Here is a 15,279-nt window from a genome sequence, read left to right as displayed (position 1 = left end):
GCCACTGTAATTATATGTAGACATGTTCCAGTCAATAATTTGTCTTGCTCTCTGGACCACCTCAGATACGAACAAACCAATCAGCCTTGGTCCTGCTCCAATAGAAACAATCTTGCCAAGCCAGGTCCCTTCTGATCGGCCATCAAGCATCTTCGGCCAGTTTCAGCATATTAAGGCCTCGTAATTGAGATGTAGCTTGGTTTCTGTGTGTCAGTGAGCACAGGCCCATGTCTGGGTCGACCCTTCACACTTAGGCCATCACACTGCAACTTCTAATCCTTGTCTAAGAGCTGTGAAATCATTGTAGGGGTGTTTTCCTGTGTGCTTAAAATGGTGATTTGAAGTGTTTATGGGAAACACTTATCTCTCCTCCCATGACTTTCTGCCATTTAGAGCACAGGCTTCAGCTACATCTGTGCTGTATATAACACATCAGCCTCCACGTTGGCCCTAAAGAAAAGAAGGTCTTCCTCTGACAGTTATAGGCTAACTACCACTCATTAGAGAGAAGTACCTGTAATTGAGGACAAGTGAAGACTAAACAATTCCAGATGTGTCCAGAGATTACCTTATGTTATTCATGCCATTTCTGGGACCCAGAATGCAACTTTAATACAACAGAAGGAAACTTTCAAAAATGTTGAGAAGAGATACAAATAAACCTTATGAAGGCTGCCTTGTGAAGATAGGTGTAGCTCAAGTCCTCAGCAATGGCAGAAATAGACTTGTGGTCTGGGTCCGAGTGCTTCGCAGAAGTCCCATAAGTGGGAAGCCCTGAAGTCCCCATTTTGGAGGAGGTATTTAAGGTTATGCATGTCTAAATGCAGAATGTCTAATTCATGCGATCTAAATACCCCATGTGCTCCTGCTCCATATTCTGTATTGACTTTAGTGTGTTTTAGGTCTCAACAAAAGACAGGTTTAGCTGTGTGTAATGATGTTTGCGTTTTGATCACTGACTCCATGTTGCACGTAGCCTAGCAGCACATCGTCACATTAGTGACCACCAGCTTCATTTTGCCTATTGACTTCATTTCACGCTTAAATTAGCGTTACCCACTGCAATGTTAGAAGTGCAGAAGCGGCAAGTATTTTTCCATGCACAACATGTTATGCACCGTGTTTTTCGCTCATGTTTTTACTCTACATGTCTGCATGTTCTTTCTCATCAAGGGCTAAGGAATAACATGGGGGAGGCAGGAAGATAAGAGTGTACTAGGATGAGGTTTATGGCACGGCAGGGAACGGTTTGGTTTTGGAAGAGCACCTTGGGATCCTGGCCAGCTCCAACAGGTTCCTTTCAAGATTGACCTGAAGTAGCCAGCATTTTTTAACAACAATTTGCAAAGCGGGAGGGGTTTTCTACACATCTCCTCTGGCTTATTTAAGATATATAAGAGACCGAGACCAGGTAGATCACGAAGTGAACAGTCCTCTGGCAGGATCGGGACGTTGATGCCTGTCATCTTTCCCGTGAGGGTAGATCTTTTTCTCTTCACGGTCGATCTTGGGGGTCAACGACCTGTTGTTGGCAGGAGAAAGATGAGGCGACTTCAATCGTGCCCCATGCTGATTAATTTTTAATTCCTATTATCTGCTTTGCATTGCGTTATGAATATATTTTTATATATCTGTATCTTTGCATATATATTTCCTGTTTTAGAATATTCTTTGTACATGTTTTCATTGTATTGCTACGCACATTTTTAAACGTGCACGTTCAGTTATACTGATCTTTCTTTATGAGACTTGCAGAGTGATTTAATAAATGTACTTTCTAGACTAAGAGTTGCATACCAGAGATTCTTTTCAGTGTGTGTGTTTCATTCCGGTCAGTGTAGTGAATCAAAACACTGAAACCCGCCTCATAGTTTCTCAAAGATAATATGTAATCTTGCTTTGATAAAATTGGCTTTATTTAAGCCCACTTCAGTTATTTATTAGGCATGGTGTTATTCACATATTGGTTCCGTCCTTCAGTATAGTATACATGCAATTTAGCAGTTGATTAGCCCTCTTCCGTCTTTGGTTTTGTTACTAATTTTTGGCTCTGTCTAGTTAACATCCACTGTTCCTAAGGACTCTGAGTAATAGTCTTTTGCCTGCTTATTCTTTGTTGCTCTGCATCCACTAAGGTCTGACCTCAGGAGATATTTCCTTTAGTTCACCCCCCAGCATCTCACCTGCAAATGCAGACTGATGCTGTTTGAGAAATGAGAGTACTAGAAATTGTCTTACCCAGAACACCTAGCATTACGGCTTCAAGCTTCAAAACCATACAACCATCTTGAAATGCTATTCTGCATATTCTGTCATTTTTACTGTTCCAAAATGGTAAACCAGTGATTTACTTTTTAATTTGCTATTGAATCACCTGCCCTACACATTTAGTTGCCATATTTTTTCTTTAGTTCATTTTATTTTGTTCTTTATTTTAATGTATACTAGCACTACAAAGAAAACTACGACCTAAAAGGCAAGTAGGACTTTGTTTTGATGCCAAGGCTCTTCCCCACAAAAGTCCGCAAAGATCAAACTCACATAGTCTGCAGTGTTATCTGTACTGGTCCAATTGTGGCTGATGGGAGATTAGATAAGCTCAGTGGGTATTCAGGCTATCGGGTAGCTTATCTCAAAAGCTTTGAATTACATTAGTGGATAAATGTACCAGATACTCAACCTTCACCTCCTATGCCACCATCTGTCCCTACTCTGCTCCTTCCTAGTGAGCTTTGTACCAGTGTGTGAGTAGTGTGCTTCTTTGGGTGCAGGATAGCCACCATGTTTTGTGAATGCACTGTGAGGGCTGTGCCTCTTTGAAAGCACGCTCAACATTGTCTTTTGTGAGTGCTGTGTAAGTGCTCCACAGGTTGAAAGTTGTGCCTCTGTGAGTGCACAGTGAGGGCTATGTGAATGCAGCATGAGGTATATGCACATGTGAGAGTAGCAGTGTCAATGTGGAGTGCCTGCATATGTCTTTGTGTGCATGCATTTAACAAGGGCCAAACCTATGGGCTTTGGTAATGTTTTTATGGTTATGGCTTTGACTTAAATAAATGCAGTGCAGGGAGTAACTATACAATAGTGTGTGTATGAGAATGGTAGTGAATTTTGTTATGGAAGATGCAGACTCTGTTGAAGGTAGTTGAATAGTGTTGCGGGCAGCTAACAGACCTAGGGCCTGACTTAGATATTGGAGGACAGGTTACTTTGTCACAAGGGTGACAGATATCCTGCCTGCCGAACTCTAAATCACATTATGTCCGATAAAATGTAGATTTCGGTGGGTGGGATATCCGTCACCTTTGTGATGGAGTAACCCCTCTGCCAATATCTAAATCAGGCCCTAAGATGTCACACTAGTGCTTGAACTAGGGCTCATAACAACCTAGCTATCAAACTGACAGTGTCTTGTAATGTTTGTGTATATGGCTCTGTGCAAGAGCTTTCTATGGTGTCAAAACATAAAGGATGGTATTCTGTGCTTTAGCTATACATTTGCAGTTTCCTGGTGTTTTGTGATGTATTTACTCCTTTCCATGAACAGACGTGATTTCCAGGCAGTCAATTTTCTCTAATAATGCTCATTCATTATTTGCAGAGGTTTGTTTCTCCCCACTGTTGGCACCGTGCTGGGCATGAATGCTGAACATTCATTCTCAGGTGGAATAGGACAAGGTAAGCCGTTCTCATATCATTACCTAAAAAGGCTCTGTGTTACTAACTGTACCCTTGAAATATATGTGACCTACTGCTTCTTGATTCCTGTCTGCTCCTGACTATGGCAGCCATTTAGCGGAAGTAAGAAAAAGGATGACCTACCAAATCTCCATTCTATCCTGGGCTAGCTTGTGAATGACAGCAGTTCTGGACAAAAATAAATAGACATACCTCCCATATATTGTGTGAAAACTGCTAATGCATCAGGGACATTAGTTGTCATTTCTCCGAATAAAGACCTCCTAATTTTGCCATCTCTGGAACAAACACACTTGCCAACTATACCGCTGTACCTTAGTGGAATGACAGACCTGTCATCACTGTTTTCTCCTAGTAGACACTTCCACCACAGAGGCAGGTACCTCTATCGGATAATATGTCGGCATGACAGGTGGCTTTCTCGAGATTCAGCAGGACACACACATGGTGGTAAAAGTGGTTTTGGCTGCTGGCCCACAGATTTATAGATGAGGCCTTGCTTATTGACAAGCAGCAGAAATGATAAGCCAGTATTGCCCATCCAGTTTGCCCACGATCAGACTGAAACACTCTATCGAAGGTTTCTTTGTGGACTGTCGGGATAGTCATCTATTCCTATGCAGATTATATGCTGATTGCGCAAGAACAATAGTGCCTGTGTGAGCTACTCCACCTTCATGTATTGTTATTGCCAAAGCCATTTAACACAGATAGTTTTACTATCTGGCGTATAACGTGCCCTCAAATTGCAAATTGATTTTAAAGAAAGCAGACAATTAACTCCATTATTGCATTGTCCTGTATTTTCCGAGGTTATTTCATTGACCGTGTCAGAGCAGGGTTGGCTAGAGGCAAGAGTACAATTTGTACTGTGAGGGAAGCACAAACACATAGGGTGGAAGATATCATTCATTACCAAAACCAACCTGCAACCACAGATTAGCCTTTACTCTTAGCTGATGTCTTGGCCTCCCCCACAGGCATTCTTAACCTCCTAAATTAATGATTCAGTGCCATTTGCTACGTCCTGTTCATTCAGCGTCTATAACGCTGAGAGAAAGAGATGAGAATGGGGAAATGCATACCCTTCCATGGTACAAGTGTCATGGTATTCCAGACTGGTAAGAGTTTAAAAATAACAGAAAAAGCTTAGAATGAGTTTGGTGGATCTGGTGAATCCATACAATGTGCATGCTTGGAAATGTTTTGCCTGCCTTCCAAAGGCCTCTGAGAGAAAATAATACACCATATCAAGGGAAGAGAACACTGAATAATAATGATGAACATCGAGTCACCATAGATTGTGTGTAGTGCTGCAGACACATTTTATGCAACAGTTTGGTCTGTAGTAAGAACAGGACATCAAGTAGGGGTATATCATGCAACACTTGCTCAATATGCTATTTTTTTGGGGCCCTGAGATAAAATAAGTGTCAATACAGAACATTCTGTGTGGGTATTCTGTGCTAGGAAACATTGAACCAATATAACAATGTCTCAGTTCCTGTGAAGTATGAGTATATTTAATGGAGCTCATACCCCTCAGCTGTGAACACCATAAAAAGGTATCGACACTTAAGGAGCATGTTGCCACATGGCATTTTATAATCCCAAATAAACATACTATGCAATGCTCACCACTGAAATAACAAACCAACCCAATGTGCTTTCAAAAATAATTTCAGTAAGATCACAGGATCCATCTCCATAAAAAGTACCTTTGTAAACATTGCCACGATCTCCTCAACATTTTAAGGTCGAGCACACAAGGGCTTTGATCTGTTGTAAGTATTGTAAGCTTTTAACCACGCCCACCTTATATCCATCACTTTCATTCATTCGTGGGCTTGCGTTTCAAAAATCACTTGTTATCATTGGTAAATGCTTTCTGTTTGTCCTTCATTGAGGAGATTTTATTACCGCCTTTCAGACTGACCCCTGTTACATGGATAATTGCACAATTGTTGATATGTTTGACTGTGAGCTCTTTGGTGCTCATGGTGGCCATGGAGATTTGAATCGCATCACTTATGTCAGATGTTTAACTTTCCATTTTCAATTTGTGTGGCAAGAAAGTCCAGTAAGGAATTTACAACACCAATAGCTCTAACTGGAGTAAATGCAAGACCGATTGCATTGCAAATGCTTGATGAGTTTGAGATCACAATGTCTGATTAACTTACTTGGACAAAAGGACCGAGTAACAGTCCACACAATCCGATTACTAAAAAATTGTTGCTTCATTGAATTTGTTCACAGTACTCGGCACCAACAAGTCCAACAGGCAACGTAACAAAATCAAAGCATCTCGCCTGCCATCCAACTCTGTTAAACATAGCTCCTTTCAGACTGCATGGGCATCCTGGCCACAGCCCTTACAGTCACTGGTTGCTCTGTTCTGCAAGATGTCGCCCTAGTGGCCTGGAAACATTCAGCAATGACCGCAAGGATCCACAGCTGCAAAGGTTACTCCGCCCTTGACACATGGAACATCCATTTAGTGACCATAAAGTGGTTTGGAGCTGGAAAGAATCTATCAATTTATTTGGAGAAAAACGTTAAATGATCTTGAGGGCAATTGAAATTCCAGGGAAGAAATGAATCTCGATTTGCCCCTTGACTATACTAAAGCTATGTTTCTGAGGCTAGCAGCAGTTTTACTTTCTATATAATGTATGGATAGCAAATGTAGAGAACGTCTTGGGCTTGACCTTTAAAGAGGGCGTGGCAGTTTCCACTCTGTTCTCTGTCTATCCAAAGGACTGAGAGATTGGACTTTCTTTAATTAGCTCCGATGTTGGCCAAGACGTTTTGATTTTACTGGCGTAATACCTATAATATAGTTACCTACATGGGCATTCCGCCTGCTTTATTTATCTATAGGTCTGTTGGTTTGTCGTTCACATTTAAATTTCAGAAAAACTGCAGCATGGAGAATTGGGTCAGCGCAGTTCAACCATTGGCTGACTTCACTGTGAGGGGTGGCATCCTGCACTTTCACAAGGAGCACATCCACACACAAGTAGTTCTTTTTGCTTTTGGACTTTTCTTTATAATGACGAGGGCCTGGCAGGGTCCCGAGCAGTAAAGCTTTTTAAAAAAAAGCTTTACAAAAGAAACATTGATAAAGTCAAAAGGCTGACAGCCAAACGTCGGACCTATTGGCTTTGCTAATACTGTATTTTTTAAAACCGATTGACTTATAGGCCGCTTTACAAACAATTGTGGAAAGAAAAAAGTAATTGCTGGAAGAGTTTTGAATTATAGCGACTCCTGGCAGTATGAACACTCATCAGTGTCATCTGTTAAAAAATCGTATCAAGTTTACCTGCTGCCCTCCAGCTGAGGCCTGACACATTCCAGCTTTCACAATTCTGTTGCATTAGAGCACAAGCGTGTTTTTTTCATGTTTACTTTTAATCCGCTCCCATTTTTTGTAAAATCAGGTGCTTAGATGAATAGCACCAGAAGTAATCTCTACTGTTGTCTGTTTTAACGGTACTGACAATGTAGAATATGTGTTTGCCTTACACTTGAAGAAAACCTGTACTTTCACTTTTGCTCAAAATCAAGTTTAAAACAAATGTAGAAACAATTTATCACCTGGTGAACTTGGAAATTAAAACATGTTGCTACAAACTTTTTCAATCACGCTTTTAAGATGTTTAAAGCATTTTAAACGTGTATACATTGTTTTGTAGTATCTTTTATGGTTTGTCATTTAAACTAAATAAATAGCGTCTTTCTTCATTTCATTTTACAATTCTGCGGGCACCAGGTACAATACTTAAAAGGAACAGGGCAGTCTATCACAACTTGGCATGGATGTACTAGCGTAATTCTTTTTAGCGTAATTTCTTGAAATTACAAAAAATATGAGTATGTGTGGCCTAATTCAACTAACCTTGCGTTTTGCAGTCTTTTCAACGCACACATTACATTGTGTTGCTAAAGGGTGACCACCAAGCAGTGGACTACATGAGACACTCATTTCCATTTATATATTTCATGTGCTCAAATACCTTAGGATGAGGAACAAAACTACAAGGTAACCCAATACACCTAGGAACCTGGATATTATATCAACATTAGCAAGTACAGCGGTCCCTTCTGGGATATTTTTAAAGATAACCTTAATTATTTAGGTAAACGTGAATTTTAACCACGAGAAATAAATTAGTTTGTACTTGCACTTGTGAATAACACAAACATCCTATAGACCAATTGATTAATATATTATAGTCAATAATAAGAAAACGAACTAAAAACAGACTTCACTTCAGAGTGCTGTAGTGTTGGGGGCCATAGGCCCTCCTGCTACTGAAAAAATAGACACAGACTCAGCAGCTGGGTAGTGGGAACTGGCCACGGGCACGTGTGCCCGGCCCTTTTTATTGGCAGGGTCACCTGACTGGTGACACCTGTGTTGGGTGGGTGTAGGGTGTAGAGGTAAGACCAGCCCTCAGCAGAGTGGCTGGCAGAAACACTAGAACGTGTCCAGCAGGGCACTACATCCCCCCCAAACTTTACTGAATAACGAAACAACCAAGTCCAACCCGTGGGAGAGAAACAAAAGGCACAAAACATATACACAGAGTCTCTTCAGGAGGTCCGCCTGAGCTGTGGCATGAAATAGGTGCAGCTGGGCACTCGGCATCACAACATGCCTCTGTTGTTCAACCAGACTGTGCTGGACACAAACAGCAGTGCTGATGACATCCGGATACTTCAGTCGCTTGTCCACGACCTCACAGTTCAGTGGATATTGTCGGTCTGGTCCCGCCTGGGCTCACGTTGTCAAAGTCTATTTACAGTTTCTGATGTGGGTGCATCTGGAGCAGTGGGGAGTCCACTGTACACAGTTCTGGACGGCATATGACATGACGGCCTGGTGCACCTGGGAATCCAGCGCAGAGCAGCGGCAGTCTTCCCTCTCATGCCAGAACTCCATCTAGCAGGAGTCTCCTCGAGGCCCTTTCGCGGGCTTCCACGGGACTGTGTGGACTGTGCCGGCCTATCGCAGGCCCAGCAAAGACGTTGCAGAGGAACAGCCTACAAGACCACATCCAAGTCTCGCATGGAGCCACAAGGGTGGTTGATGCAGGGTCAGCTTGCTCGAGCCTCCAGGATTCAGGTGCTCTGACCATAGTGCAAAGTCTTCAGGTGACCAGTCCCTCAATATGAGACCTCCGTGCTTCCTGATGCCTGACGTGGAGCTGTCTCAGATGCATTCTGTCTCAGAGAGATTCCTCTCTCACAGGAATTCGTTGGAGGCCCTTGCCCCTGGAGTGCCATGGGGCTGCGTGGGCTGTGTGGGCCAACGTAGGTCACTCCAAAGGAGTCACTCTGAACTCCCAACAGTGCCACGTCCAAGTCTTGTGCAACCCCAAGGGTGGATAGTCCAAATTATCTGGTCTGCTCTCACCGGCAGGTGTCTGGTTCACAGGGCTCATGGCAGGTGTTCAGATGGTAAATTTCTAAATTTCCAGACATGGCTTGTCAGCGTCGGTTCTTGTTACTGACTGGCTCCACTCAGGTGGTGCTGTGCTCCTTCGGTGGTTGGGCGATGCACCTCATCATGATGATGATGACGTTTTTCATCCTTCTGCAAATCAGACAGGTGGTGGCGTCTTCGTCGGCGGAAGGATCATTTGATGGACGTCGCGGCCACTGGCGGGTCTTGTGTGGCCTGTGCGGTTGGCGACAGGGATGCCATCGCAGCCAAGCAGCTGGTGACAAGTGACAGGACGGTTGCACTGAGAAGCGTGGGGGTCCACCCGCGTAGCTGTCTTCAGTGACATCTGCTCACCCCGGTGACTGTCTTGTGCTGATGGATACCTTCTCATCTGCTCTCACGAGTCCTCAGTTGTGTCACTCTACTTCCTTCCGCTTGCACACCTGTAATGGAGTCGATCTGTGGTGTGACCGGTTTGTCACACTCCTCTCTTCTTTCTCCTCATTTCTTGTTGTGGCATCGTGCCACTCTCTCTTCTCCTTTTCCTCCTTGGTGTGGCGTCGTGCCACAGGTCTTATGTTGCGCCTCACCTCTGCCGGTCCATCTTCCTCTTTGTCCTCGATGTGGCTTTGTGCCACAAGTCTCATGTTGCATCACATGGACCTATCACTGCACCTCCGCTGGTGCATCTTGCTTGTACAGGTGCTACAAACATGAATATGTGAAGGTGCAGTGCGCAGGTGAAAAACATGCAAAAAGTGAACACTGCATGGTTAGACAGTAAACACCTGATGTCTTTAGCAAAATCTGATTTTATTTTATCCTTCTCACTCTTAAAATTGCCATCACAAGTTAATGAGGACATTAAAGTCCACCGAATCCTTTTTTTTTCCCTCTAAACCGCCTTCTTCGCTCTTCCCAAATGTTTGAATTTATGTATTGGGCTCTGTGCTTGACTGCAAGAGTGTATGAAGACGAATGTAAGCAGATGTTGGACCTTGATATTTCATGTGTCACAGGGAAAACTGTGAGCCTTTAAGAAAGGTTAACGGGACCAGCTGCATGACTCTCTCACATTCAGACCCTAACAGTCAAACTTCACTCCACTGTCGAGACAAAGATTTTTTCCAGAGTCTGGAGAAAAGGCCAGATTGCCCTACCTCTGAACTAAACATACCTCTCCAGCCCAGTTACCTTAAACTGTAGAGAACGTAGCGCAGCCTTTGCGTCCGGCCATATAGTGCTACGTACACCAAAAAAAGAGCATTTGCTATGACCCCAACAGAGAAGACCTGCAGCTGATGCCTGTGTTCCTCAGATCCTGCTCTGGCCATATGCCTCGTGGGGCAGGAGACGGTATTAGACAGAGCAGCTTCACCATGCGCACAATGCTCCGTTGCTTCTGCCTAGGGTATCCAGCCAGGCAGTCACTGATCCTTTGTGTGGGAAATCTGCTTGCACTGAGCTCGGGAGGCTGTTGCTGACAGTCCTTTGCATAGCCCTCGATGCATAAATGGCCTGCACTCATTGGACATGGGGCCATGAATTATGCAGCACATCTCCAGTCCGTTCAAGTCTGTTCAACTGCTTGTTGCTGAGACAGTGGTGGAAGCAATCTAGATTTGTGGACTGTCCTCAAAATTTGGACTTGGACTGGGTGCTTCTGGGTCACTAATGGGGCCTGATTACAAGGTCAGTGGCAACATTTTCATAAGGCGTCTCAAGACTGGTTAGGACCTGTAAAATCTCTTTGTTGCGGTACACGTGTGTGTACAGGATCCTTCAAGAAAGCACCTTCTGTACATTGGTTATATGAGCTACACTGCATGTGGTTATTTGGAGCATTTTATGAACTAGTTCTATAATTTTATACATCTCGTCAAAAATATGCTGTATCATAGACGACAGCAGATAGTAATTGAACCATGGAGCAGGTGAACTGCCTTCCTGGGTGCATTTGCAGAATGGTTCTGTGGTTAGGTACTTCCTGCCAGGTGGCAGCAGAGAAAGACGAGCCCCTTGCTGGCCTGACCCCATCAGCAGTGCCTTTAAGAACCTCACTTAGTCGTTACGTTCAAACCAGATGCATTAGCAAAAATAAGTGATTTCATAAAAAAGAAGAAAAGCCATTAAAACTTTACATGCCCTTTGGACATCTCAATACATTTTTAATGATGGCTGAGATTACAAACTTTAGACCTGTTTTAATTCGGAGTTAATGCTCGGTGCAGAACTCTATCACTTGTGCATAATTTTCTGCCTGTACAACTTCTTGTTTAAAGGGCGCATGCGGCATGCTACACACTGCTGTTTTCTCTTCTTATATCCCTTCCTGTTTAGTGCCACATTGAATCTCTCTGGTCTGCCATTTTATGTCTCTGAAATTAAACTCTCCCTGAAATTAAACTTCCTGTTTTCAAGCAAGGTTTTTAATTTACTAATTGCCATTCTTTGGATCAATAACTGTGTTGTCAGGTTGGGCATGACACTTCCTTTCCTTAACAGTGTTTTGCTACTTTCTGCTTTATCTGTGCCTCTGTCCTTTGTCACTTTTGGCCTGCACTTCCTGTCTTAATAGCAAATAGTGGCTTTGCTTATCATCTGCACATCTGCTTGCATATCTGTCACTTTCTTTATTCGGATAACGAATGTCTGTATCTCTTGTCATCAAGTTGCGTTCATTTTTTCACTTTGCATCTGAATATTTGGTTTACTGCTTCAGTGTCACTCAGAATTTCACACCTGTCTTCATGACACATGGGACTGCCGCTTCCTGTCATTGTCTCTTCCTGCACCATTTCTGGTCTTTATGGAGCATTGAATATGAACTGCCCATCTCTGGCTGTTCGTAGAGATTCCTGTGTTGAGAGGGGAGACATTCTATTTGTTTTTAGACATCGTGTACATTTATTAACCTTTTGTTAGTTTTCAAAGGAAGTCAAGGGGAGTGAAGAATATTCCTACTTCTCACACCAAATCTTCTGCTTTGATGAGTTCAAATGTTGGCCAGTATGACTGAATCTCAGGCTTACTTCCTGCAATTCTGTTTGTGTCAATTTTTGTCACTTTCTGTGGATTTGCCTCTATTTCACACTACTCTATCTGTTATTGCATCCTCCACTCATATTCTCATATAAATATGGTTGTGGGGGTAATACTATTACTCCAATAATTGTTGGGAGGAATGTGCAAAATTGTGATATGTATAGTTAGTTGGTTGCATAACTATCAATGACAGAGCAAGTGCAGTGGAACCAGGACACAAAGACCTGAGGGGCCCACTAAATCCTGATTATTATAATATTTAACATCCAACATATGGTGAGGTGGGTCAATTTTCCTTGCTTGCAGTAGAGTCTGTAACACCCGTATTAGTTGTTACACCATTGTAAATATCACACTTGAACCTTTTTAGATATGACTTTCTGCAAACACTTTATTTAAAACACCGAAGCTACCTTATGACGAAGAGTCAGGGAGATGAGCTACCAGGAGCAGACAGGGTTCATGGTGCAATGAAAGTTGCTCTGTACATAGTGACCCAAAGAAGCAGTGGAATCCAGGAGTCATAGGACTGCCCCATCTTTGTCCTGGACTACAGGATGCTTTCTGAAGCAATATGGAAGACTGCTGGTCAACCAGTCAATGGAATGGGGTCATCATTTGTCTGTTCCTGAGCTGGGTTGGGTCAGGTCCGTGCTTTGGAAAGTTCCATATAGGAGAAACCGCCAAACAAAGGGACACATAGGAACCATGTTGCCATGGGTTTGGTAATATACTTCGGACCAAGTCACTCTGCTACAGTTACAAGATAATTTTAAGTGTCAACCTACATCCAAATATTTGCGATAGTGGCATAAATGCACATTTTTGCAGTACCATAGATTTACAGAACTGGAATTAGACTAAAAAGATCTGCCAGCAAAGTACGGTTGGAGAGGAATCACACATAAATATTGTAAAACGTGTAGTAACTGTGTCACTTATAAAGATCGCCAGTTAATATTTTGGATTTAATACCAGCTTAGAGTGGTATTACCCCAACTTTTTGCCTGCCTCCCTCAATTTTTCTTATCTCATTGTTGCTGATTTTAGGATTCTGGTCACTTTACAACTGCTGATCAGTGCTAAAGTGCTTGCGCTCTCTCCCCTAAATATGGGAGCATTGGTTCCTACCCATTTGGCATATTTAATTTACTTATAAGTCCCTAGTAAAGTACACTATATGTGCCTTGGGCCTGTAAATTAAATGCTACTAGTCGGCTTGCAGCACTGATTGTACCACCCACATAAGTAGCCCCTTAACCATGTCTCAATCCTGCCATTGCAAGGCCTTATGTGCAGTGTTACTTTCACCTCAACTTGGTATTTAAAACCCTTTGCCAAGCCTTACTCTCCCCTTTTATAACATATAAGTTAGTTACATATAAGTCACCCCTAAGGTATGCCCTATATGACCCTCGGGGCAGGGTGCAGTGAATCTAAAAGGCAGGGCATGAACGTTTAAGTTTTACATGCCCTGGTAGTGAAAAACTCACAAAGTCGTTTTTCACTGCTGTGAGGACTGCTCCTGTCAAAGGCTAGCATTTGGAATTTCTTAATATACTTTTAAGCTGTAATTCCTGATCAGAAAAGAGTAGCTCCATCATGCTTCATATCTTTGGAATGGTAATGATCAATTCTCTTTACTAGTGAAGTCAAATTTAACATTACTATTTTAGAAATGACACTTTCAGAAAGTAGGCTTGTCTCTGCTCTACATGCTCTGTGTTACTTACCGCCTGTACATTCTGGACTGGCCTGAGTGACAGCTACATTTGTGCATTCCATTCAGACAGTCACAAACACAAGACACTTAACTGCATCTGCATTCTTCTGCAAATTGATTGGTCTTTCTGGGCAGAAAGGGTGAAGGTGCTCCCACTTACACTTCAAAGGGATGTGGCCTGACCCCACACAAAGAACTGAAAACACCCCACAGATAGCCAGGCAGACAGGACTGGGCTGAAAGGGAAATGACACATTTCAAAGCCACTCTTTTAAGTCTTACCACCTCAAAGGCACTTTTGGGTATAAGTACTGGATCTCTGACGCCCTCACATCAGACACGTCTATACCTGGAACGGAAGCTCTGTGAGAAGAATGCTGTGCTGCTCAAATGACTCAACTGGGCTGCTTTTCTGGAAGACGGATTTTCTGCTTGTAGCCCTGCTGCTCTCTGATCCTGCTGGAAGGACTCTGCCTTCCCACCAGAGTGATTTCCAAGGGCTTGCTGGCTTGCACACCCTGTTCTCCTGCAGTCTCAGGGACATCAAAGACTGAGTGAAACTCTCCTGGTGCTACTGGACTCCTCTCTGCAAATCTTCTCCTTGCCTGAGGTGCCCCTCCAAGCCCTGAGCCTCAGAAGTGGGTTCTGCAGCTCCTTTCTGCAAAAAACTGACACATTGGCTCAAGTGTGGGAGAAAAATTGGTGCATCGCTCCCCGACATCGAAGAAGTGGCTGCCCAGTAATAGCAGATTCCTAGCCTCTGTGGCTCACTGCCGATGCTCTGGGCAGCCTGAAGACAACACATTGCATTCACTTTCACGGAGCCCGACGTCAATGCAGTGACCTGACTGCTTGAAAAATATCAACGCATCATGCCCTCAACGTTTACACTTACCTCCATCAAATGTACTGTTCAGCTAACCCTGCAGGGGTTCTGTAGCCAACCTACCCTCCATCATGTCGGCCTGGATTTTAGATTTGCACTGGCCCCTCTTGACCTCAAGTAACCTTTTGACCACTTGTGACTTCTAAGCACTGTTTTCACATTTAATCTTTAAAAATTCATATCTCAACTTCCACTGGATGGATTTTTGTCGTTTTGGTCTTTTTTTACTCAGATAAGTAATTTCTATTTGTTCTAGCATGGTGTGGAGTTTGTTTTCACTGTGTTACTGTATGAGTTATTGCACAAAAACTTAACACATTGCCTTCTAAATTAAGCCTGCCTGCTCTGTGCCAAGCTACCAAAGGGTGAGCACAGGATGATTTAGATTGTGTTGTGACTTACCCTGACTAGGATTGTGGTCCCTATTTGGACAGGGTGCATAACTCTGCCAACTAGAAACCCAAGTTCTAA

The 15,279-nt window shown here is 43.1% G+C and overlaps 1 protein-coding gene across 2 annotated transcripts in view; it reads left to right on the top strand.

The window, feature by feature from the left end:
• The window catches only part of WDFY4 (WDFY family member 4), a 778,336-nt gene that overhangs the window by 286,703 nt on the left and 476,354 nt on the right, over positions 1–15,279 (top strand). For both annotated transcript variants that reach the window (XM_069240880.1, XM_069240879.1), the window contains exon 18: positions 3,602–3,678. In XM_069240880.1, the coding sequence (XP_069096981.1) occupies positions 3,602–3,678 (77 nt within the window). The remainder of the gene's footprint in view (positions 1–3,601; positions 3,679–15,279) is intronic.

The sequence above is a fragment of the Pleurodeles waltl genome, chromosome 6, assembly GCF_031143425.1.
Source record: "Pleurodeles waltl isolate 20211129_DDA chromosome 6, aPleWal1.hap1.20221129, whole genome shotgun sequence".
Classification (NCBI taxonomy): Eukaryota; Metazoa; Chordata; class Amphibia; order Caudata; family Salamandridae; genus Pleurodeles; species Pleurodeles waltl.
The sequence above is the reverse complement of the archived record's forward strand: the minus strand, read 5'-3'. Positions and strand labels throughout refer to the sequence as shown.